The sequence below is a fragment of the Carcharodon carcharias genome, chromosome 13 (genome assembly GCF_017639515.1).
Source record: "Carcharodon carcharias isolate sCarCar2 chromosome 13, sCarCar2.pri, whole genome shotgun sequence".
In the NCBI taxonomy this organism is placed as follows: Eukaryota; Metazoa; Chordata; class Chondrichthyes; order Lamniformes; family Lamnidae; genus Carcharodon; species Carcharodon carcharias.
The window spans coordinates 91,139,170-91,162,163 of record NC_054479.1 but is presented as its reverse complement, the minus strand read 5'-3'; the positions used below and the strand labels follow the sequence as shown (position 1 = coordinate 91,162,163).

The window sequence follows — 22,994 nt, the reverse complement described above, 5'->3', positions numbered from 1 at the left end:
GTTGTGCCACAGCGGTTCTATAACGCATTACTGGAACAAGTGAAAGCAACAGTATTCCATACAACCAGAGTCTCGCATAATAATTAACTTTTTCTGAATTGTCCTTGCAGTTCCACTTTTTCCAACCTGCTTTCAGCTTGTTGCTAATCTTGACTATTAGACAAAGCACTGACTTGGGGAGAGATGTCCAGCTAGTTGAAACGTGATTGCTACTTATGGAACATTGTCGGGCTAATGGGTAAGTCGCTGGTGTCCATCATTCCCCGTCGCCCTGCAGTTTCCTCTCCGCCTGCGTCCCTTTGCGGCTTCATCTCGCCCATCTCCAAGACTGACATCTGGCCCCTTCAGGACCGCCCGACCTGCCAGAGGGGCTTCCCGGAGAACATTTAAAGGGTGCAAAGATTAGGAGCAGAGCACACACACACACATACCACATACAGTCACTTAGCCTGCAAGCAGACCTGCATGTGAAAATTGAGGAGCAAAAGATGAAGGTGAGTGGGCTTTTATGAACTCGCTGTTTGCTTCAGTGTGCTGAATGGTCGGATAGATTACTGGGACTGTTACCAATTGTTGGCCGGGATTGATTTAAACAGGTGGGAATCATTCTCTATTTGGAAAGGCAGGCTCTGAAGAGAATCTGTCCATTTGATGGTACCAATGACTTTCACAAACACAAATCGCTTTGTTCCAAAAGCGTCATATTAAGTTCAGCTCTTGACTGAAGAATAGTTTATTTAGACTACACAAAAAAAGCATATTTTTAAAGAAAATTATCTTGACGGAACATTTTGGAAAGTAATGTGGAAAAACTGCTGGGGTATTTACTGCGGGTTTTTTTTGCCCCTTTCTTGTCCAGGGTCTGGGGGCTGTCACAGCTCATGTACTCTTGCTGTTCCTTGTCTCGTCATTCGTTGTTCAATCCAGGAGCGCCCCACAGGTACAGAGCCGATTGTTAGAGTGGGGATTCCAATCGTTTCAAATCAATTCAAATTTCACGTTCAAATTTTATATTTCAGTCTCTTTTTTAAAAAAAACATAAAATATAGCTGACAAGCGTATGCTTCTTGTTTGGGCAGGATCGCTTTCAGAGACGGAACTGGACGCCCCAGGCAATGTTGTACTTAAAAGGAACACGTAAGTTAACCCAACTCTCCATTATGGCTGAGTCCAATATTGGAGTTTGTGATTCACTCTTAAATATTTGTTTGACGGGGATTTACATGTTTACATTTGTTCTTCATTTCTACTCTAAAAGCAGACCAATGAGGAGATAATCTAAAGAGATGAACAATAACGTTTTTAGGACTACCTAGATAATAGATTACATAGTTCTTAATAACTGCTTAATATTGAAGAAAACTATACATTAATCATTGGGATTTAGAACTGATATTTTTGGTTATTGCAACTTTAGAGTCTTGAGGTGAGAGGATCACATTGAATCCAGAGTATCTTGATGAATTGAAATGCGCAGTTTGAGGTTTATATCATTAACTTTAATCCGTACAGTTGTTCATTTACGATGAATCCCTTTTAACTGCCTATAATACATTATTTTAGGTCACTTTTATTGGACTTTGCCGAGTACAAATTGAGTGCCATGCGCACCTACCTGACTGCACTCGGAAAGTAATTAATTGACTGTGAAGCGGTTTGGGACGGCCCAGGGACAGAAAAGGCGCTATAGATATATTCAAGGTTCGAATTGCGCTTATTTTGACTGAGTACAAGGGCTGGGTGAGGGCAAGTGCCGGGTAATAGGGAGAGCCAAGTCTTCACATTTCCCTGTATAAACTATCTAATCGACATTCCTAAACTCGTGGCAAGTAGAATCTTTCACAAATCACAAACCCATCGCTGAAAGTGCGCTTTCGCTGCCAATATACCAGCCAAGGTCACACTTGAGAGCTTCCAGAGAAACAGTAGAGTATAAGAAAGTAGATCTGTGAACTTCACAATTATTATTACAGAGGGACGCCGATTCATTGCGGATGATGGAAACGACAGCGACCTCTTTGAAAAAATAGATATTGGTAAGAGAATTGGATTTAGTGCACGTTGGTATTGCAGTGACACAGCTCCATTATTCTCTCGGTCCTGCCGCCCTTTACAGGTGCATAATAATTCTTGTCTTTTATCAGAAACTAGGAGCCAAAACACCAACCCATTAACCCTATCCGAAGCAACGGCTGTGCTCCTGGCTTCCATCAGGCAGGCACAACAAGAAGGCAAGTGTTTTTGCGAATGACCTACGAGTCCATTGTACACTGGGGTATGTCGGATTACAAACCTGAACATTACTGATGTACTATCATTTAGAATTACTCCTGAACTTGTAAGTGCCAGTTTGTGATTTCATTTCCGATAGAAATAGGATGTACCTCAGCAAAAGACCCAACTAGGACCTTGTGAAACTATAGGGTAAATGCATCATTCCATACACCCACCTGAAAGGAAACAAAAGCCTGAGGAATAGCACTGCAGGGTGGCAGCCCAATTCCTATGGGCCATTCCCTCAAGTGGATGTTTAAAGGTATTGAATGTTGGAGAATTTGGAGTATTTCTCCAATGCTGTCCACTTTTTCACTGAAAGGTGGTGACTTTTACTGAGTTTTTGTTCTGCCATTACCAATAGCCTCTAGTATTACACCCCCAAAAATTAGAACCTGTGAGCCTAGTAGCTGAATGTTTTCAGAGTCTTTGACAATGTCAGACATCACTGCAGAACCTAATTCTGGCCTTCAAATACACACACACACACACCCCTAGAGTTAAAAAAATAAATAAAACCAAGGACACACAAACTTCTGCTAATACTTTTTCCCCAGCCAAATCTATAACAGTGAGACTAATTGTAGTGCTTCTGTGGTGCAGTTTTGCTTTCCATATTTAAGGAAGGGCACACTTGAATTGGAGGCAGTACAGTGAAGCTTCACTAAATTGGTCCCAGGGATGAGGGGGTGGCCCTATGATGAAAGGCTGAGTAAATTGAGCTTATATTTTCTGGAATTTAGAAGAATGGGAGGTAATCTCATTGAAACATACAAAATTCGTAAGGGGCTTGATAGGGTAGTTGCTGACAAATTGTTTCCACTGGTTGGGGAATCTAAAACACAGAGGCACAGTCTCAGGATAAGGGCTGACCATTTAGGACTGAGATGAGAAGAAATGACTTCACTCAAAGGGTTGTGAATCTGGAATTCTCGACCCCACGGGGTTATGGGTTCTCCATCACTGAATACATTTAAGACTGGGGTAGACAGATTTTTGGTCTTTTGGAGGATCAAGGGATTTGGGGAGAGTGCAGGATCATCCTTGATCATATTGAATGGTGGAGCAGGCTCAACAGGCCATGTGGTCTACTCCTGCTCCCATTTCTTATGTTCTTGTGGTGACTAATTCATCACAAACCAGGAATTAAACCTAACATCTACCACCTGGTTCTAAACCCAACATCACACCAGTCGGTGCATTCAGCCACTGAGTCATTGGGAAAAACAGACAGGGCTATAGTTTTAAAAGACCCCATGGTACTTTTTGAGGAAGGGAGTGGTGCCCTGGTAAAATCCCTACACCAGCTCAGCAAAGTAGATGAACTGCCTATTGATAACATCTGGTGTTATGTGTGGCCTTGCCCTGTACTAATTGGCTGCTGCACTTTCCTACAAATTAGTGACTGAACTTCAAATGTAATTCATTGGTTGTGAATCAGTTTGGGTCAGACCAGGAACCTGAGAGGTGCTACATAAATTCAAGTTCATATATCACCATTCTTCACATGGAAGAAATGACGGATCTGAACAGTGTTTAGCCTGCAGATGGAGTGTTGAATTGCACAGGTGGAATTCTTAAAAGTTAGCAAAAGATGCAGTTACATCCTTTAATCTATTAGTAACTCTCTTTCTATCTGTTGCTTAATAAACCAGTTAACCTATCAAGCAAAAATCATTGCTAGAAATAAGTTCTAGAGGAATGAAAGCTGGATAGTGACCAAATGTATAGGAGGAAAAGAGAGTTTGATCCTTTGAGGAGAAAATTGGTATAATATTCCAGGGTAGGGCATTTATGTAATATTCATAGGACCAAACTTTAGCTTCTGTAATTATTTGAAACTTTACACAAGTTTCTGATGCACATTTAATACTACAGATAGTATGATAGCTCTGCTAGCCATTTTATATACAACAACCAGGGGGCAACAGATAGAAATAGGGATGGTGCCAAGGGACTGAAAGATTGAAAATGGTATACACTTTTTTAAAAATAAAAGGGAGATATATAAGCTTGGCACTTCCAGGGTAATCAGTTTAACACCATTGATGGGGGTAGCTTTAAGAAACAATAATCTGGGAAAAAAATTAATGTGCACGCAGGTAAGCATGAACTAATAAAGGAGAACCAGCACAGGTTTTTTTTTTAAAGGGAAAACTTTGACTCGGGAGTACAGGGCACAATTTCAAAATGGCTGCATTTGCTGCCAGCATAACTGCAGGGTGTGCATTCACCAGACATGCTTGATGTCACCGCCAGTGCCACCATAGGTAGCTGCTTGCATTAAAGAATAGGACCATCCATAATATTGAGCAATATAAAGAAATTTAAACAAGGGCAGCATCAATAAAATGTTTTTTTTTCACCATGGCTAAGGAGTGCAGTTGTCACAAGCTGCTGAGGTGGTGGGGTTGGTGGCAAGCGAAGTGGCAAGCAGAGCAGCAAGTAGGGCAGTCAGCAGGTGGTTGGCGAATGTTCAACTGGTGCACAATGATGATGTCAGTGGCACAATGCATACAGCTACAGCAGAGTGGGTGCCGACTGAAACTTGAAAGTGTAGAAAACATTGAGAAAAGACTACAAGAGGACATTGACATGCTGGTGGGATCAGTGAATACACAGCAGATGAAATTGAATGTAGAAATGTATGAAATGATGCATTTTGAAAGGATAACTGAGGAAAGACAATGCTACTTAAATGGCACCATGTTAAAAGAGAGACAAGGGACTGCGTGTGCACCAATCTCTGAAGGGAATAGAATGGGTTAACAGAGCAGTTAATAAAACACATGGGATCCTGGGCTTTATTATGGAGGTAGAGTACAAAAGCTTGGGGGGTTATGATAAGCCTATATAGAACACAAGTTTGGCCCCAGCTGGAGATTGTGCCCAATTCTAGATGCTACACATTAGAAAGGACATGGCAGCTGTGGAGTGAGAACGGAAGAGGTTTAATCAAATGGTTTCCAGGATGATGGATCACAGGAATGTAGATAGCTGCTGTTGTTTTCCTTAGAGGAGGAGATTTTATAGAGGTGTTTAAAATCATGAATGATTTAGATGTAGTAAATAAAGAGAAACTGTTTCCAGTGGCTGAAAGGTCAATTACCAGAAAGCACATATTTAAGGTGATTGGTAACAGAATCAGAGGCATGATTTGGAAAACCCTTTTTTTAACTCAATGAATGGTTAGGATTTGGAACGGACGGTCTAATTGGGTGATAGATACAGATTTAATAGTTGCCTTCAAAAAGGGAATTGAATAAATACTCAAAGGAGAAAAAAAATGTTGGGATATGGAAAAAGAGCCAGTGAGTAACTGGATTTCTCATTAGAAGACGCAACCCTACTTTGGCTATACTAATTGAGTTGAAAACTGACTCAAATGAATTGTCACTTATATATACTTTTTTAAAATTACAGAGGAGAATGAGGAAAGTGCACGGCAGTATTTTTGGCAAGAGAACCCAAATTGGAGAAAATTACTCTTCTAAACTTTTGACACACTTCTACAAACCTGGATTTCCCCACATTCACCCATTAGATTTCATCTATGTGCAATGTGACTCTGTACCAAGTGCTTACACAGAAGTATGTTTGTAAATTATTGATTATGTTGTATATGGGAAGGCATTGTATCCTTTTCATAGCCTGTTTGAAATATAAAATTGTTTAATTGTTTTAATGAATTAAAAGTCCTCTAGCTCCTTGAATGCTAATCATTACTATTGAATATTAGGACTTTCAAAATTACATTTTCAGTTCAATTTTATTCACAATTAAATCTAATATCTGGACTCAAAATAGAAAAAAGTGATTTTGTTCCTCAGATGGTCAGCATTTCTGATACTGTTTCAAATTACACAAATTTTTTGACCATAATATGGAGTATGGTTTTGTATAATAAATGAAATCTGACAACATACACACAGACTGCCATTTTGATAGAGCAGCACCACAAAAACCAACACGTGTAAGGATACCTTTTAAAATTACCGGTTTTTTGGCACGTTTACTTGCTGACAAACTAACTTTACAACTCTCTTCACTGTGTAATGTGCACTCTTAGGCCAAAACTGCAAGTTTACATTACCCCTTTCATAAACTGAGTGCAATACATGCAAACATAAGAATTAGGAGCAGTAGACCATTCAGACCTTTTGAGACTGCTTTGCCATTCAATAAAATCATAGCTGATCTGATTGTGGCCTCAGCTCCACATTCCCCTTACCTACTTTTATTGCAAAAGCCTTTTGCAGCTGCTGAAGTTATTTGAAGTGTAATCACTTTTGTACCATAGGAAACAGCGCCCAATTTGTGCAGAGCAAAAAAGGTAAATGACAAAATTATCTGTTTTAGTTGTTGGTTGAGAGGAGAGTATCATCAGGAAACTAGATAATTTTTAAAGTGCTGATTGGCCAACAGCTCCCCTGTCCTTCTTTGAATTGTTTACATTTACCTGAAAGGGCAGAAGGGAGCTTTGGTTCTGCATTGGAGTGTTAAGGTATGCACCCATAGCCCTAAGTGGAACTTCAACCGACAATCTACAGGGGCAAGAGTCCCACCAACTAAGGCATAGCTGATGCCCATAATAGATTACCAAATACCCTTAACAGACAAGGCTATGAAATATGTGATTAACATTGACATTTTTCATTATAAATGCAACAGCTTAATCTGATATCACCAAGGCTTCTTAAACAGCACCTTCCAAACCCACGACCGCTACCATCTTGAAGGACAAAGGCAGCAGACACCACCTGGAAATTCCCCTCCAAGCCACTCACCATTCTGACTTGGAAATATGTTGCCGTTCCTTTGCTGTTGCTGTGTCAAAATCCTAGAACTCCCTCCCTAATGGCACTGTGGGTGTACCTACACCACATGGACTGCAGGGGTTCAAGAAGGCAGCTGTCACCTTCTCAAGGGCAATTAGTGATGGGCAATAATTGTTGGCCCAGCCAATGAAGCCCACATCCCATGAATGAATTAAAAAAAGTTTCATGACACTTCGTCGTCTGCTCCTTAGGCTGTCTCTCAGGATCAAGGAAGACTTGTTTCCACACTAAAAATGAGTTCGCAGATGGCTGAAAAGTCCAATGCGTGACCTACAGTCTCTGTCACAAGTAGGGCAGATGGTGGTAGAGGGAACGGGTGGGTGGGGTGCCCGGGTTGCCACTGCTCCTTTTGCTGTTGACGCTTGACTTCAGCTAGCCCTTGGCAATGAGACTCCAGGTGTTCAGCTCCTTCCTGGATGCTTTCCCTCTACTTCGGGCCATCTTGGGCCAGGGATTCCCAGATGTCGGTGGGGATGTTGCACTTTTTCAAAGAAGCTTTGAGGGTGTCTTTGAAGAACTTCCTCTGCCCTCCTGGGGCCCCGCTTGCCTTGTCGAAGCTTGGAGTAGAGTGCTTGTTTCGGGAGTCTCGTGTCAGGCATGTGGACGATATGGCCCGCCCAGCGGAGCTGATTGAGCATGGTCAATGCTTCAATGCTGGGGGTGTTGGCCTGAGTGAAAACACTGATGTTGGTGCATCTATCCAGCCAATGGATTTGCAGGATCTTGCAGAGGCAGTGCTGGTGATACTTCTCCAGAGTTTTGAGGTGTCTGCTGTACGTAGTCCACATCTCTGAGCCATGTAGGAGGGTGCTTGTGACATTTACTGCACAGTTGTCAGTTATATCTGATCCATGTCAATCTTGTAATATAAGCTATTTGTCCAGTCCAAGTCTTAATGTTTTGTGCTTTAACATAGTTCTTTTTATAGAAGAATAAACTATATGGTTTCTGCACATATGTTTAGTAACAGCAATATTGATTTTAACTGATCAGTATTAAAGTTACCAATATCAGGTTAAGTTAATGTTAAGGGCCAATTAGATGTAGTAATAGACCTGTTAGGGCATTAGGTTAAAAGAGAAGATTCATATGTGGTCTGAAAATTCTGATTCAGGCCTGTGACACAACTAATACAAATACTGAACAGGATGCAAGAATTCCAAAACATTCATTTGCTGTCACTGAGCTTTCCAAGTCAATATTATCAGAATCGATTAACTTTAATTAAATTCAAAAATAAAACATGAGGAACACTTCAGTACATCTGGCAGTGTGTTACAGTTCAATCAGGGAGTTCAAGCTGCTGATAACGTACACTTTTTAGATGCACTTTGTACTCTGGAGTTATGGATAGTGATGGTAGAGGTTCCAATGTTCTTTCCATCACATGACTAACCAGGAATCTCTCTCATCTGCCAGTGGTGTGCATTGAAAAGATTTGTAGGTTGATACTCAATCTTTTTGGCCATGTTATTGGCCTTTAAGTCCTGGGTTGGGACTTGAACCTGGAGCTTCTGAGGCAGGAACACTACCCACTGTGCCACAAGTCCTATGCTCTTTACTATATAGGTGGACCTAAATAAAAACAGCAATGAGATGGAACTACTGTATTGGGCATATTAAATGATGCATGCAAATTAACTTGACAGCTAGCCATTGTGACTGCTTCTATGCCTGAAACCTGATTATGCAAAATGGATCAATTAATGCTGTGAGTGTGGAATAGTGCCCATTAAAAGCAGTCTGTGCACACCATATGTATGTTAATCTGATTCCTACTAAATCACCTTTGGATTTTCGTAGTCAAATTCCTAGAAATGGAAAACTGCACCAGTACCCTGATTACATGGCTCATTGAGATTTTTATTGTCCTTTGCACTGCCCAAAGTACAGTAGCACATTTGGAATCAAACTTTACAATAGGTACCTGGGGCTTTTGACTATCATTGGAGCTTAGGGCTAGGATTGTGTTCAAGACATCTGCCCTGCTAACTCATGGCTGAGCACATTTCACCTTCTACCCTTCATGGGCTGACAAAGTGATTTCATGAATCACCTTCATTCCTCCTTATTCTATACAAACCTATGTTGCAAGGGCAGGAAACGATTTCCTTGTGAAGTACATTTTAAAACAATGAAGCCAAGTGTCTTTCTGTTCAATGGCGACACAGGAGGATATAAATGAGGGTTTGCAGAAAACAGAAAGCTTCCTCACTCTTTTATGGCTCTTGCCACAAAAATTAATCTAGCCATTGCACTATTTAACTTTTGTTTCAGCTAGTTCTTGGAAGTTAATTTACTTTCGACACAGTCTCACGGTGACTAGCTGCCCTGTATGTTAGTGGATTGTCCCTTATTTTGACTGTCCCATGTCCCTTAAGGGTCCCCTTTTGCCCCTTATTTCTAAGACAGCCTATGGGACTGATCCTGGGAGTCTCCATGGTGAGCTTGAGTGATTTGAGCGGGGCATCAAGTGAGTGAGTCGGCCAACCTAGAGAGGATGATGTTGTGACTCAATAAGATAAATTGTCAGTTTTAGTTGATTTTAACTGGCCCTCATCCCCACTATCATAGTCAGAAGACCCCAATCCCTATCCCCTCCCATGTTGAAACCCCCTTGCTCACGTTTACCAAACCGCAAACCCCCAAAACACCCCACTCCCAGTCACCAGTACCACTCCTTCCCCAGTCCCACAAAGTGTCCCTTATTTTATTTCATAAGAGTTGGTCACAGTGGTCACATCAAATAGCAGCAACAATACATGCTTGTTTAAGAAAAGTCATTTGGAGTATTTAAACAACACTGCTAAAAATATAGGACAGTATTGGTGATGGAGATCTTGCCCACCAGCTGGAGAGCCAGTGAGAACCCAGCATCGCCTTTTTTTGGGAAAGCCCGCTAGCCAGGCACTGAACAAGGCAGCAGCAGGCCTCCCCTGGGATCAAGGAGCCTGGGAGTTGAAGCCTTGCAAGCTGAAAGCTGCCTGCCAACAGAGGCTGGCAGCTCTTTATCACTCAGCAGTGCCACCGGGAGGTGGTGACTGCTGCTGGTAATGCACCCACCAAGGCCTAGGATCATTGAGGGTACAGGTGATGGCAGGAGGGGCATAGCATGAGGAAGGGGTTTGGCAGCAAGGTCATGGGTGGCTCACAGTAACCCTTCCCAATGCTGGGTCCTGCGATCAGTTCTTGAGTGCACTTGAACAAGGGGCACCTTCTGGAAGCCCACAAGCAACCCTGCAAGAGTTTGCTCTTCAGGCTTCCCACATAGTGAGCCCCTTGCTCGTCACTGGGTGAATACCAGCGGTGGTGGGATGAGGGCCTTAAGTGGGCATTAATTGTCTCAATTTGTGGCAGAAAGGCCATCTACAAGCCTTCCCGCCACGGGCTTAATTGGGGTTGAGGCAGAAAGGCAGCAGGGTGCCAATGGCCACCCCACTGCACAATTAAATGCTCCCACCCCCAAACTTGCCAAGGGGGAGGGCATCAAATTCTGCCCAATGTGTCGGGACTTAATGAAGAGGGGGGCATCATGTAAGAGTTGTTGAAGGAGTTTTTGAAAAAGTAGACAACTCTCATTTGATGCATCATTCTTGCACTTAAAGGTCTGTAAACACACCACTTGGTACTTTTCAGAGTTGGTAGTCATGGAGGTGAAAGAACTTAATATTAAAATTGAACATCATCTTATTTCAAGCACGAAAAACAGCATTTAATTCTCTCTGTGTAATATAGTACAGCCAAATTACACCAGTTATAGTATTTTCTATATCCCTCCAACACTTTTCCTGTGCCTCAAGGGAGATGGTCATTTATGCCAACCAACAGTAAATTAGAGGATTTTTATCTTATTTCCCAGTAACTATGTTGTGCTTAACAGAGCCAGATGAGTAACATCTTCATCCTATTGGTTCTGATTCCAGAGATAAGAGGGTGATGTACTAACTCACTGCAACACCCCTTCCCCAGTTGTTTGTTTTAAGATTCTTGCTCCTCACCTCTCACAGATGGATTACAGCACAGAAATCGTTCAGCTATTCGTGTCCACGCCAGATCTCTGCAAGTGACTCAGCTAATCCCACTCCCCTGCCTTTTTCCTGTAGCCCTGCAAATTCTTTTCTATTCAGATTATTACCCAATTCCCTTCTGAAAGCCAACATTGAATCTGCTTCTAACAGAATTACATTTTGTTCTTTGCCAATCACCTTAAATTTGCGTCCTCTGATTGTCAACTCTTCTACCACTGGGAATGCTTCCTCTTCATCTACCCTGTACAAACACCCCATGATTTCAAACACCTATATTAAATCTTCTCTTCTCCAAAGAGAAGAGTTGCAACTTCACCAATCTGTCTTCATAACTGAAGGCCCTCATCCCAGGAACCATTCTCATAAACCTCACAGCTGAGTGGCTAGGTGTTATGATCAGGTGAGGTCAAATGGCTCCCATCTTTTCCCTCTCTGCGCTTTGACTGCAACAGGTTTTTTTGCTAGAAAAAATATATTTTCCAATTCCATGAGTGTTTAATTCATTCTATGTACTGTGACCATAAAATACATGTAGACAGGCTTTCTTGAGTTTTTATAAAGAAGATAGGTTTTAACTGTGCTTAACCCAGTTTAAGTAAAATAATAAAAACATGTTCTGACTTTCACACACACACACAAATAAATTATGGATTGGGGAGGGTAGGTTAATTTTATTAGACTCTAAATTGCTTAAAGGGGTAAAGGGGCCCTCAGGGGTTGGTGGTTTCAGACTGAACTCAGTAGTCCTGCTACTTTTGGAGTTGAGACGGACAATTTAGCTGCTGTTCTGTAGATTCCAGGACTGGAATGAGTTTTTAAAAATTTCTGCTGCATCTGGATAGTCAAAATCAGTAGACAGGGTTCAAAATTTACAAGTTGGATGGAGAGCACAAAAGCTAGAGAGCAAACATGAGGGTGAGCGCAAGAACAAGAGCAAATGCAAAAGCAAGAGTGAGTGAGAACGAGAACACCCACTCAGGGTCTTGCACCTTCAGAGTCTGTTGCTTGTTTTGTTCCGCGGAAACAACAGTTGCTTAAATACACAAATGGTAGCTGGCTTGTCATGTGCTGCACTTTCTCGAATGACCAAGTGACCAAGCTATGGTCATGGCTGGTGTATTCCAGCTGTAAATTGAATAGATCATGGCTGGAAATTCCTCTCTCATCCAGGGTCCCATTGTACAAGTGATTGTCTAATGGTTTGTCTCCTCCCAGGTGATTGTCTAGATGCTTTGTTAATGGGATAGAAGATGGCCCCCATTCAGATACTTTCAAGGCCAATGTTCCTGGTGTGGTTTTGCAGACAAGTAGTCTCAATTTCAATGGTTTTGGAATGTAGAAGGTGCAATGATGCAAATGTGCAGCCATCGGTCACAGGAATGTGGTTTTAATCTTTTTTTAAAAATCAAATATGAGGTTCCAGCCAGTAAATACAAAAACATGTTTTGATATAAAGTATGGCTTCACAACACTATGTAAATGGATAAATTTCTTCTCACAACTAATTATAAATTGGGCAAAAAGAATAGATTACCCTAAAATCATGAGTTTGAAAGAAATAGCTTTTTTTTTTAAAATGTAGAAATGTACCTCAATAAAAGTACTAGAACACACATGACTTGTTGGATTGAAATACCTGGTCTTAAAACCAATCATTAAAGTTATATCTTCAACTGAGTTTAGTTTTTAATGATTTTACAAATATCTTGCAACTGTTTTACTGCATTTTCTCAAACCAAGTAAAACATATTTCACATCTTTCAAGTGGAAATTCCCCAGTTAAAGAATGATTTTTGGGTTAAAAAAGTGCAATGTTCTCATCTCCATGGATCCTCACCTACATGGATGGTGGCAACTGCAATGTTATGGAGGAGCATTTCAAATTGGATTTTCTCCTTTCGTAACAGTGGTAGGAAGATGGATGCACACTATTTCACAAGAGTCCCCAAAAGAAAGGTCACAGGGTCAAAAGATGTAGTGAAATCAGTAAAAGCTAAGCTCAAATGCCTTCAATGAATAGGGTAACTTGTACATGCATACACCACCCCCCCTACCCCTCCAGTGATTATTAATGATATTAGCAAAGAATACATGCAGTGTCCCAAATCACAGAAGTACAAAATAACAATCTTGTCACATTTTAGGACCATACATGTCAAAAAAATGTCAAGCTAAGCTCCAACCCCAACAATAAACACTAGTTCAAATGTTAGGTGCTGTCAGTCCTTTGATACACTGGGAGCTAAGTCAGTTAGAGTAAGAGACAAGCATTACGCACCAGCCTTTATTTCTGAAACAATCATAGAAAACACAATTCCTAATAGGAACCATGAATGAACCAATGGGACATGATTTAAGTATAAAATTCGATAAATATTCTAATAAAATGACCCTTTGTTTATAGGAATGGTGAAGTGTGTTACAGAAATCAAAAGGGAGGTTTTGCAAGTTTGCAAAAATCATTGCTAGAAATAAGTTCTAGAGGAATGAAAGCTGGATGGTGACCAGATGTATAGGAGGAAAAGAGAGTTTGATCCTTTAAGGAGGAAATTGGTATAATATTCCAGGGTAGAACATTTATGTAATATTCATAGGACCAAACTTATCTTTAGCTGCTGTAATTATTTGAAACTTTACACAAGTTTCTGATGCACATTTAATACTGCAGATAGTATGATCGCTCTCCTAGCCATTTTATATACAACAACCAGGGGGCAACATGGATTTAACTTGTCAATCTTTCATCTCCATTTTCCATCATCAAGCTATTGTAACCATAAATGTTCCAAATGGCACAGTTAACCATCTACTCAGTTTTGGTACTCTGCATCTGACTGGTTCTTTCCAACAGGAATTGGACCAGGAAAAAATGGTGCTTTAATGTTTCTTCGATCCTTTTCAGCCTCTTCATCCTCATCATACCGCTCATCATCATCCTCTTCGTCATCACTCTGGTTTGGGCTTGAATGCAAGGACACGGAAGGGGATGGGGGCACTGATGCTGGTCTGGGATACTTGAAACCCTCAGTCTGGTGTGGAAAAAAGTAGTTCATGATATTTTTTTTGAAAAAGTGTGAAGTCTATGTAGAATATAGTTCTGGTAACACTGCCTTAAATACAATTTCAAACAATACAAAACAAGTCGACTTACCAATGGCGGTACAATTGAGTCCATCTGGAATTTTTCTGGGAAAGCTTTGCTCAGTGCAAGATGGCGAGCATACATGTAGTACTGAATATTAAAAGAAACAAGAATTAAAATTAATCAACCAATGCAGAATGCAGCAAGATTTTGAGACCTAATACCATGGGTGCTTGTATATGTTAAGTTATCATGTATGGGAGTGAGCTACATTTCTAGAGCCTATGGGAATATCAGATAATATTTTGAAAAAAAACACCATACTGCAGTAATTCTGCTGTTACAATTATTAGGCTTTTGGTGGATCAGCTACATTCAGTTTTGAAAACACATTGGGAACTTCCGGTGGAGTGGCAATTGAGTCAAATTGCCACTCTGCTCATAGTTCCTTACCTGGAAATCCAGCTGCTCCTATCTCGACCAACCTTCCAATTCAGGCCAAATGAGATCTGTGTAGCACAGCGGGTTCCCACGGCCTTCTGTCCAGAGCTGCAGCATTGGAGGTAAGGAGGGCATGCCCCCTTTTATATGGCATTAAACTTACCTGCTTTATGGCAGCTAAAGGTCCAGCCACTTGGAGCAGCCGGAGATGGGGGCTGGGGATGCACAGTCGGGGGTACCGTGGGCAATCAAGGGGGATAGTCAGGGTTGGGTGGGAGAGGTGGAGGGGGTCGGGGGTGGGGGGTGGTGGTGTTAATAGTTATCCAGAAGTAGAAGTGGTTTTAATTCTTCTAAATTTTTCTGGGTAACCATTACTGTAATACAGTTGGAACCATCCGAAGTTTGTGATTTAAATCACATTACTGGACGGTTCCAAGGCAGGGGAATTGTCCATCGGAAGTTTAATCTGTGCAATCCTTATGTGGGAGCTTTCAGAGTATTGGGGGGGCGGGGGGAAGGTGGTGAGAAGGGTGGTTTCCCAGCACATCTTCAGGGTCCCCCCCCTAGATACACTGCCCCGGAGCTCAGAAGTTAGAAGCTATTGATTTTTTTTTAAGTTTAGAAGCTAAAATTCACATTTCCCAAATTCTATAAGTTGATTTTTTTTCTCTTCCCTCCATCATATTAGCTTCTTCATCAGGAAATTAAAAACCATCAAACCAATCTCCATTCCATTTTTGGAACATGCCAGGAGAGCACTCCAACCATTTTCTCTCTCCAAAAGGCTCCACTAAGCTCAACAACTTCCCCTCCCCTTTCCACAATCTTGAACCCATGTCCTTTGGTCTTTCTGCCCTGGCAGAACTGAAAACATGGTTTCACATTTTCACTCTCCCTGTGCTGTTAAGAATCTTATCCATCTTACTTAAACATCTCTTTTCAACATTAGGAAGCCATTTGTTGGAGCTCTTCCCCTTAGATATCAGGGTTCCTCTACATTGCCTCTGGGGCATGGATTAGTGATTAGTAATGTAAGCAGTGCTTCATCTGTGGTCTGAACAGGGCACCATGCGACTTTGGCATAAATCCCTCAGGGAGTGAAACTGTATTTGATAACCAAATCCATTTGATAAGTCAACCTACATCTCTTTAAATTTTCCCATTGCCAAGTTCTATCTCACCCATGGAAATTCACTTGTTACTGATCAAATTGCAAAAAAGAGCTCTCTTTGTAAGATCTTAGCTGAATCTCTTGACTCTATTATGCTCACGATTTTTGTCTCATCTGTAAATTTAGCTATCTCACTAGGAGACTACAATTTTAATTTACACTACTCAGTACTAGAAATATAGTGACCAGAAAAAAATTGTGCTTTAATGTTTCTTTAAACCTTTTCAGCCTCTTCATCCTCACTGTACCACTCATCATTCTCCTCATCATCACAATGGTATGGGCTTGAATGCAAGGACACGGAAGGGGATGGGGGCACCCCATTGAATATCCTTCATTTCCATCTAATCTCCCTTCTCTGCAATATAGTTTCTCCTTACAGTTGTCATGTGCTTCTGTCTCTTGAGCCTGTTGTCATTAATTTCCATTATTACCCTAGGCAGGCATTGACTTCATTTTCAAAAGGAGTCTCTCATGATTTATTTTGAACACATTCACACGTTACATAACAAGGTTTCTACTGGTTTTCATTAACCTGGGGTGGTACCTTGTCAGGAAAGTCTTGAGGCTGATCAGGCAAGTTCTATCCTTGCTAAAGCCATGTTAGCTGTTCTTTATTATTTTCATACAGTAATCCTCCATTTTGTTTCTAATTCTGAATCCCATTAGGCTTATGATTATAAAGGTGTGCTTAATGTGTCTGGAGTTGACAGGAATGGCTCTGCGATCCTCTTGAGCATGGAAATTACCTTTGCTTGTTTACAGTCCATCAGAAAACTCCCCAGCTCCCTTAGAATGATTTATACTGCTTCATGAATCTCTTTGCTTATTTCCAAGTACCAGGAGAATTATTGGTTTTCAATCACATTAGTTGATGCAGAATTTCCGCTTCACTGATCTCAAAACTCCAGAGTAGACCCATTAGCTGCTTGTACTTACTCTGGCCAAGTATCTCCAGTCTAGAAGCTCGGAAAGCCTTTCAGTTCGATTTCTCTGGATAATTCTCTGGCGACGTGATTGCTTGCAGAATCCAAACATGAACTGGGTCAACTGATTGCAAGATTCATCTAGAGATCGGAATCTACGGTCAACTATGTAAATCCCTGGATACAAGGATAACACAAAAGTGAAAGTAAGCATAAAGCAAATGTAATGTGTCTTGTGGGTGCAGCACTTAATTTATAGAATTTACCATAGGCTGTTGGATCTGCCACATGTTCTTGCATAAAACAACCAAATCCAGAGAGGTTGGTAGTCACACTGGGAATTCCCATCACTGTGCACTCAGCTATAAAAGCAAACAACACAGATCCATTAGGGTAGCACATGCTGTTTAATACTAGTCAAGATTTAATTATTGCCCAAGTAAATACTGAAATATTATGCAAGAAAAGATACACAGGTATATGTGCTAAAGTACAAAGACATGTACACTTTCCTCCTTTGTTGTCTTTCTGCCCTTCTACCGGCTAGCTCCCCAACCACATGACTTAGTTCCCTCTTCCCCAGCAAGTGAATTCAAGTCTTTTTTTCTTGAAAATAACCATTAGAAGAGCATACAGACAGACATCCTTTACTCTGAAGTTCAGTGACAGAGTTATATGGTTAAATGTGGCTGTCATTTTACAGGCTAGGTCCCACACATGAGACAACGTGTTGGCCAGGTGCCAGGACAGTACGTTGCCCTTCTGTGAATAATGCAACAGGAATGTTAAATATCCATCTGAATCACAAGAGGCAGGGGCATCAGTTTACCACCTCACACACAGGAGCTTTGGCAAAGTAGTAAGCCCACTGTGGTGGAACGTCTAAGTTAGGAGCTCAAGTTCGGGACTGAGAATTGAAAACACAACTTTCTGACTCAAGTGACAGTACCACCAACTAAGCAAGACAACACAAGTATAAATTTGAAAATAAAGTCAATACAGATAAAATAAATGAAAAACTGAACATTTGGAATAATCTACTACTCAAAAGTTGTAGAAGGACTAGAGCAGACATGAGGGAAAACATTTTCATCCAGAGGGTAGTGGGCATCTGGAATTCACTGCCTAAATTGGTGGTTGAGGTTGAAAAGCTCAACTCATTTAAAAAGGTCTGAAACAGGAACAAAAATAGCTGGAAAAACTCAGGTCTGACAGCATCTACGGAGAGGAATACAGTTAACATTTCGAGTCTGTATGACTCTTCAACAGAACTAAGGAAAAATAGAAGTGAGGTGAAATATAAGCTGGTTGAGGGGGGTGGGACAGGTAGAGCTGGCTAGGGGGCCAGTGATAGGTGGAGGCAAAGAAGAGATTGCCAAAGATGTCGTAGACAAAAGGACAAAGGGGTGTTGATGGTGGTGATATTAGCTAAGGAATATATTAATGGTGACATTAAGGGTAGAAAGCAGGACAAGCAAGTGACAGATAGCCCTAGTGGGGGTGGAAAAGGATCGAAATAGGCTAAAAGGCGGAGAAAAAACAACAGATGGAAATAAATTTAAAAATAATGGAAATAGGTGGGAAAAGAAAATTTAGTAGTTTTTAAAATATATTTATTGGAAAAAGGGGGATCGGAAAGGGGGCGGGGATGGAGGAGAGAGTTCATGATCTGAAGTTGTTGAACTCAATGTTAAGTCCGGAAGGCTGTAAAGTGCCTAGTCGGAAGATGAGGTGCTGTTCCTCCAGTTTGCGCTGAGCTTCACTGGAAAAATGCAGCAGGCCAAGGACGGACATGTGGGCATGAGAGCAGGGTGATGTGTGAAATGGCAAGCGACAGGGAGGTCTGGGTCATGCTTGCAGACAGACCGAAGGTGTTCTGCAAAGCAGTCACCCAGTCTGCGTTTGGTCTCTCCAATGTAGAGGAGACCACATTGGGAGCAGTGAATGCAGTAGACTAAATTGAAGGAAGTGCAAGTGAAAAGCTGCTTCACTTGAAAGGAGTGTTTGGGTCCTTGGACGGTGAGGAGGAGGGAAATAAAAGGGCACGCGTATCATTTAACCTGCAAGGCTACTGGTGCTGGAAAGCGGGATTAAAATAAGCAGCTAGTTTCTTTTTTCTCTTTTTGGCCAGCACAGACACAATATGCTGAATGGCCTCTTTTTGCAACGTAACTGTTCTATGATTCTAGTCAAAATACATTAGGGAGATGAACATGCAGTTGGATGCTGGGCGCGTAGAAGTACCAATGGGCCAAACTTTGTTGGGATGACTAGTCCTTGGCTTATGTTGTGTTCCTTCAAACATATTTTGATAGGCTGGTTATTCATTAGGGAATTTGACGAATAATTATATATACACATTCCACAATCTTTTTATTTGTGGGCTGTGAAGGGATCTGGGATGAGAAAATGATACCATGAACAGCAAGATTGCTTATCTTGTAGGATTGTACATCATATGACAGAAAGCCTTAATACGTCTTTAGAATGAACTAATCCTGATTGGATCTGGGACACTTACATCTTTTGATCCCAACCTTATTGGAATCATAGTTCAGGGGCAACAAGGTAGTAGCAGAAGTTATACCACTTAATACTCCACTACTGTATTTACTGGGATCTTGCACAGGGCAGGGCTGAATGTAGCCTTCCTGAACCAGGTAAGAGGTTTCAGTACAAAATGGGGTTCTATGGCGTAAATAGGACCCTGATATAAATTGGAGGAGTTACTGAGCAATGCAGCTTGCACCTTCACCCAGTTCAAACAGACAATGAAGATGAAAAGGCTTTCACCAGTAGTCCCTTCTTGTGGATATAAAGCACCATTGCATTCTAGAACGAAGGACAAATGTGCTTCAAGCCGAATCCTAATCTCTAACCTTAGAAAGGCAGTTCCATGGCAAGGTGGCAATTCTTAGACAGTTCTCTCTTCCCTTATCCCAGCACTTGCCCCCACACGAGTAATTGCTAGCATTAATACTATCTATGTCAACTGTCCTATCATTGGTCTGGCTTTCCTACACTAAAAAGTACTTGATTGACATTGAAGCACTTTGCAACAATTCAGAGGTCATGGAAAGGGCAACGTAAATACAAGTTCTTATTTTCCCCCCATGCAATGTGAAGTCCACTTCTCCTTCAGTGAAATGGCCACTTAAACACCTTCTTCCCATACTGCTCATTCGCATAGGCTTTTCCAAGCCTCTCAAGTGGTTAAAACAAAAGGGACACAAGGGTGACACTTACCAGGAGTGTATCCCCAAGGTTCATAATATGATGGAAAAACACCAAGGTGGCAGCCTCGAACAAACTCTTCATAATCCATAGGCAAAAGTGGGCTTGTGGATGACAGAAACTCAGGGTGGAAAACAATCTAGGTAAATGAAAAGCATTAGGATATTGAAACAACACAATTATTTTTGTCAGAAAGCATTTAAGTAGCCACATGTGGCATGAGGTTTAATGAACATTTTTATTACAACTTTAATGTCACAGCAATGCTAATGTTGCAATACTCCACCAGTTGGGTCCTGGTCCGACTCTGGAAGACCTCCAGCCTCTCATAATCTGGGGCTGACTAGTGAGGTCCTGCACATGAATCAATGCAAGAAATTTTGAACAAAGAACAAGAGAAATTTCTGTGCATAGGTAATGTTGTGAGGCTGTGGAATTCATTTCAGGAATTAGAGTTTTAGGCAGAAACTACATCAACAGACAAGCTTTATTGGTGAACAGATGAAGGAAAAGTAGATAAAGGGGGTAAGCAAATTCAATGCATAAATATGATTAGGACTTTTTGCTCACATAAGGAGGGTAAATATGGTCATGGATGTGAAAGGCCAAATGGACAGTTTTTGTGTTGTAACTTCAATGAATGTGAGGCTTGGACCTCCATGTCATTGTTTAAAACTTACTTGGAAGAGAAGCATGTTTGTGCAGAATTCGCTTTGGGACCCGACAGACTAAATCATAGTCATCTACTATCTACAGGCTATTACTGTCCAAGAACAGTTACTGCATACATGCCATTTCAGCACCTTGAAGCATTTCATTCAATAAAATCAGCTTTTTTGGCTGACCTGCACCCCACATTGTCCATTGTCAATGTTTAATTCCAATTGATCAGTTACAAGGCAGGACTGGAAACTTTTAGAATGAAGTGTTGCATCCTCCCTTTGTTGGCTATGCATAAATTTGAAAGAGAGAGGTTTTTAAGATGAACTGATGGTTTGACAGTCACAGTTATGGGCATGTTTTAATAGTCGGCCCCAAGAAGGAATACACAATGAATAGGATCCTATAAAGCAACTTTTTAAACCCGCCGATGTCCCATTGCACGCTCTTGAGAGTAGCACAAAGTCAAACTCAATGGGGTACTGCTAGACAGAATACTTTACTTAACTTGGAGAAATTACTGAGTGAGGGAATTCAATGCAGTGAGGGAAAAGGTACTCTGGCTTTTACAGAACAAGGAGCGGTCCGAGAGAGAGTGAGCGAGAGACAGTGAAACTTCAAGTTCAGAGACATTAATTAGGTACTGTAAGTATGCAGATTGATTGGTGAGTTTTAAGGCTTCTTTTTTATCTCAATTAGGGCAATAGTTTAAATTAGGACCAGGAAAGTATGTGCTGCATTAAATTTACAGCTTAACTAGTTAAACTGCTTGATATAACAACAAATAATTGTTGAATAAAGACTTTAATTAACTAAATAGAATAAGGCTAGCCTGAGATATAGCAGAGCAGCTTGTGTGTCTGGACTGCAGAACGTGGTTGTTTATGGGCAGTGAGACCATCCTGAACAAACACGTCTGCAGGAGATGTCTCGAGTCTCTCCAGCTCAGAGTCATTGGGTTGGAGTGTGAGTTGGAGTGGCTGTGTCACCGAGGGGAGTAGGGGGAGGAGTTTCTGGACAGTTTTACCCAAAATATAGTCACATCCCAGGGGAAAACACAGGTTCAGGAAAGGAAGTGTCCGACTGTTGGAGAGTCCAATAGCAGGGATTAAGAGAGGTAGAGAAGGAGGTCCTGCAGACACAGGTCCTGTCCAATAGGTACGATGCACTCGCTACCTATGAGGTTAAGGAGACAGACTGCAGGGAGGATAGCCACACTGCAGATCAAGACACCATGGCTCAGAAGGCTGCCCAGGTTGGGGAAAGTGCAGAGTAGAAATGTGATAGCAGAGGGGGAGCCTATAAATCGGAGGATAGACTGCCTCCTCTGCAGCCAAGAATGAGAATCCCAAAGGGTGTGTTGTCTGCCCAGTGTCAGCGTTAGGACGTACCACATGACAGCTGGAGAGGAACATGGAAAGGGAGAGAGTAAGCCCAGTTGACATGGTCCATGTTGGAACAAACGGCTTGGTAGGAAGAGGGAAGAGGTCCTGCTGTAAGAATATCTGGAGTTAGCACCAAAAAAAAAATTGCAGGACTCCAAGGGTAATAATCTCTGCTGTATTGCCTGAGCCACATGCAAATTGACAGAAGCATGGGGGACAAATCAGGAGAATTAACCTATGACTAATGGGCTGGTGTGCAAAAGTGGGGTTTCCTTTGAGGGGACACTAGCACCAGTTCTGATAGGAAGGAGCAGAACTGATGGATTGGCATCTATGTCCTTGCTGAAAGATTAAATAGGGAGATGGAAATGCTTTAAACTAGTGGGAAGTGGGGAAGAGAATTACAACATAAGCTGCATAAGTAAACAGAACAGGGCAGGAGAGCATAAGAATAAAGTAGGGGAGAACTTTTGATGGCAAGGAGATAAATAGAGTTACAGAATGGGAGTCTAAAAAATGGTTAAAGTGAGGGGAAATCCTATTAGAAATGAGTCAAGATGCACACAGTGTCTGTAACAAAACAAGAGATCTGGAGATAATCGTGCATTGGGAAGACCCTGACGTAATCAGATTACTGAGACATAGTTGCAGAAAAATCAGGACTGGGAATTAAATATTGCAGAGTGTAGCATAGTTAGAAAAAAGAGGGGCGGGGGGAATGGGAGCTGGAGCAGCTGTACTTATTCGAGATAACATAATGGCAGTTGGAAACAAAGGGATGCAGCTATAAGCAAGACAGAAACATAATGCATGTGGAGTGAGTTAAATGATAATATAGGATCCATCACACTAATAGGTGTAGTCTACAGACCACCCAATAGTAGAAGGGAGGTAGAGCGCAAAATATGCAGACAAATTAGGGAATCAAGTGAAAAACAGAATGCAGGGAAAATAT

The 22,994-nt window shown here is 41.4% G+C and overlaps 2 protein-coding genes across 3 annotated transcripts in view; one reads left to right on the top strand and one right to left on the bottom strand.

Moving 5' to 3' along the window:
- Positions 1-826: 826 nt before the first annotated feature.
- spx (spexin hormone) lies at positions 827-5,880 on the top strand. Its single transcript, XM_041201905.1, has 5 exons — positions 827-940; positions 1,080-1,137; positions 1,974-2,036; positions 2,145-2,231; positions 5,698-5,880. Exons 2-5 carry the CDS (start codon positions 1,116-1,118, stop codon positions 5,766-5,768), a joined length of 243 nt encoding a protein of 80 aa, XP_041057839.1. The 5' UTR covers positions 827-940; positions 1,080-1,115; the 3' UTR covers positions 5,769-5,880.
- A 7,609-nt stretch (positions 5,881-13,489) lies between these two features.
- gys2 (glycogen synthase 2) overlaps positions 13,490-22,994 on the bottom strand; it is a 59,128-nt gene continuing 49,623 nt past the window's right edge. For both annotated transcript variants that reach the window (XM_041202997.1, XM_041202998.1), the window contains 5 exons: positions 20,007-20,133; positions 17,027-17,122; positions 16,774-16,937; positions 14,292-14,372; positions 13,490-14,169 (listed from right to left, as the gene is read on the bottom strand). In XM_041202997.1, coding sequence (XP_041058931.1) covers positions 13,951-14,169; positions 14,292-14,372; positions 16,774-16,937; positions 17,027-17,122; positions 20,007-20,133 — 687 coding nt within the window. In that variant the 3' untranslated portion in view covers positions 13,490-13,950. The remainder of the gene's footprint in view (positions 14,170-14,291; positions 14,373-16,773; positions 16,938-17,026; positions 17,123-20,006; positions 20,134-22,994) is intronic.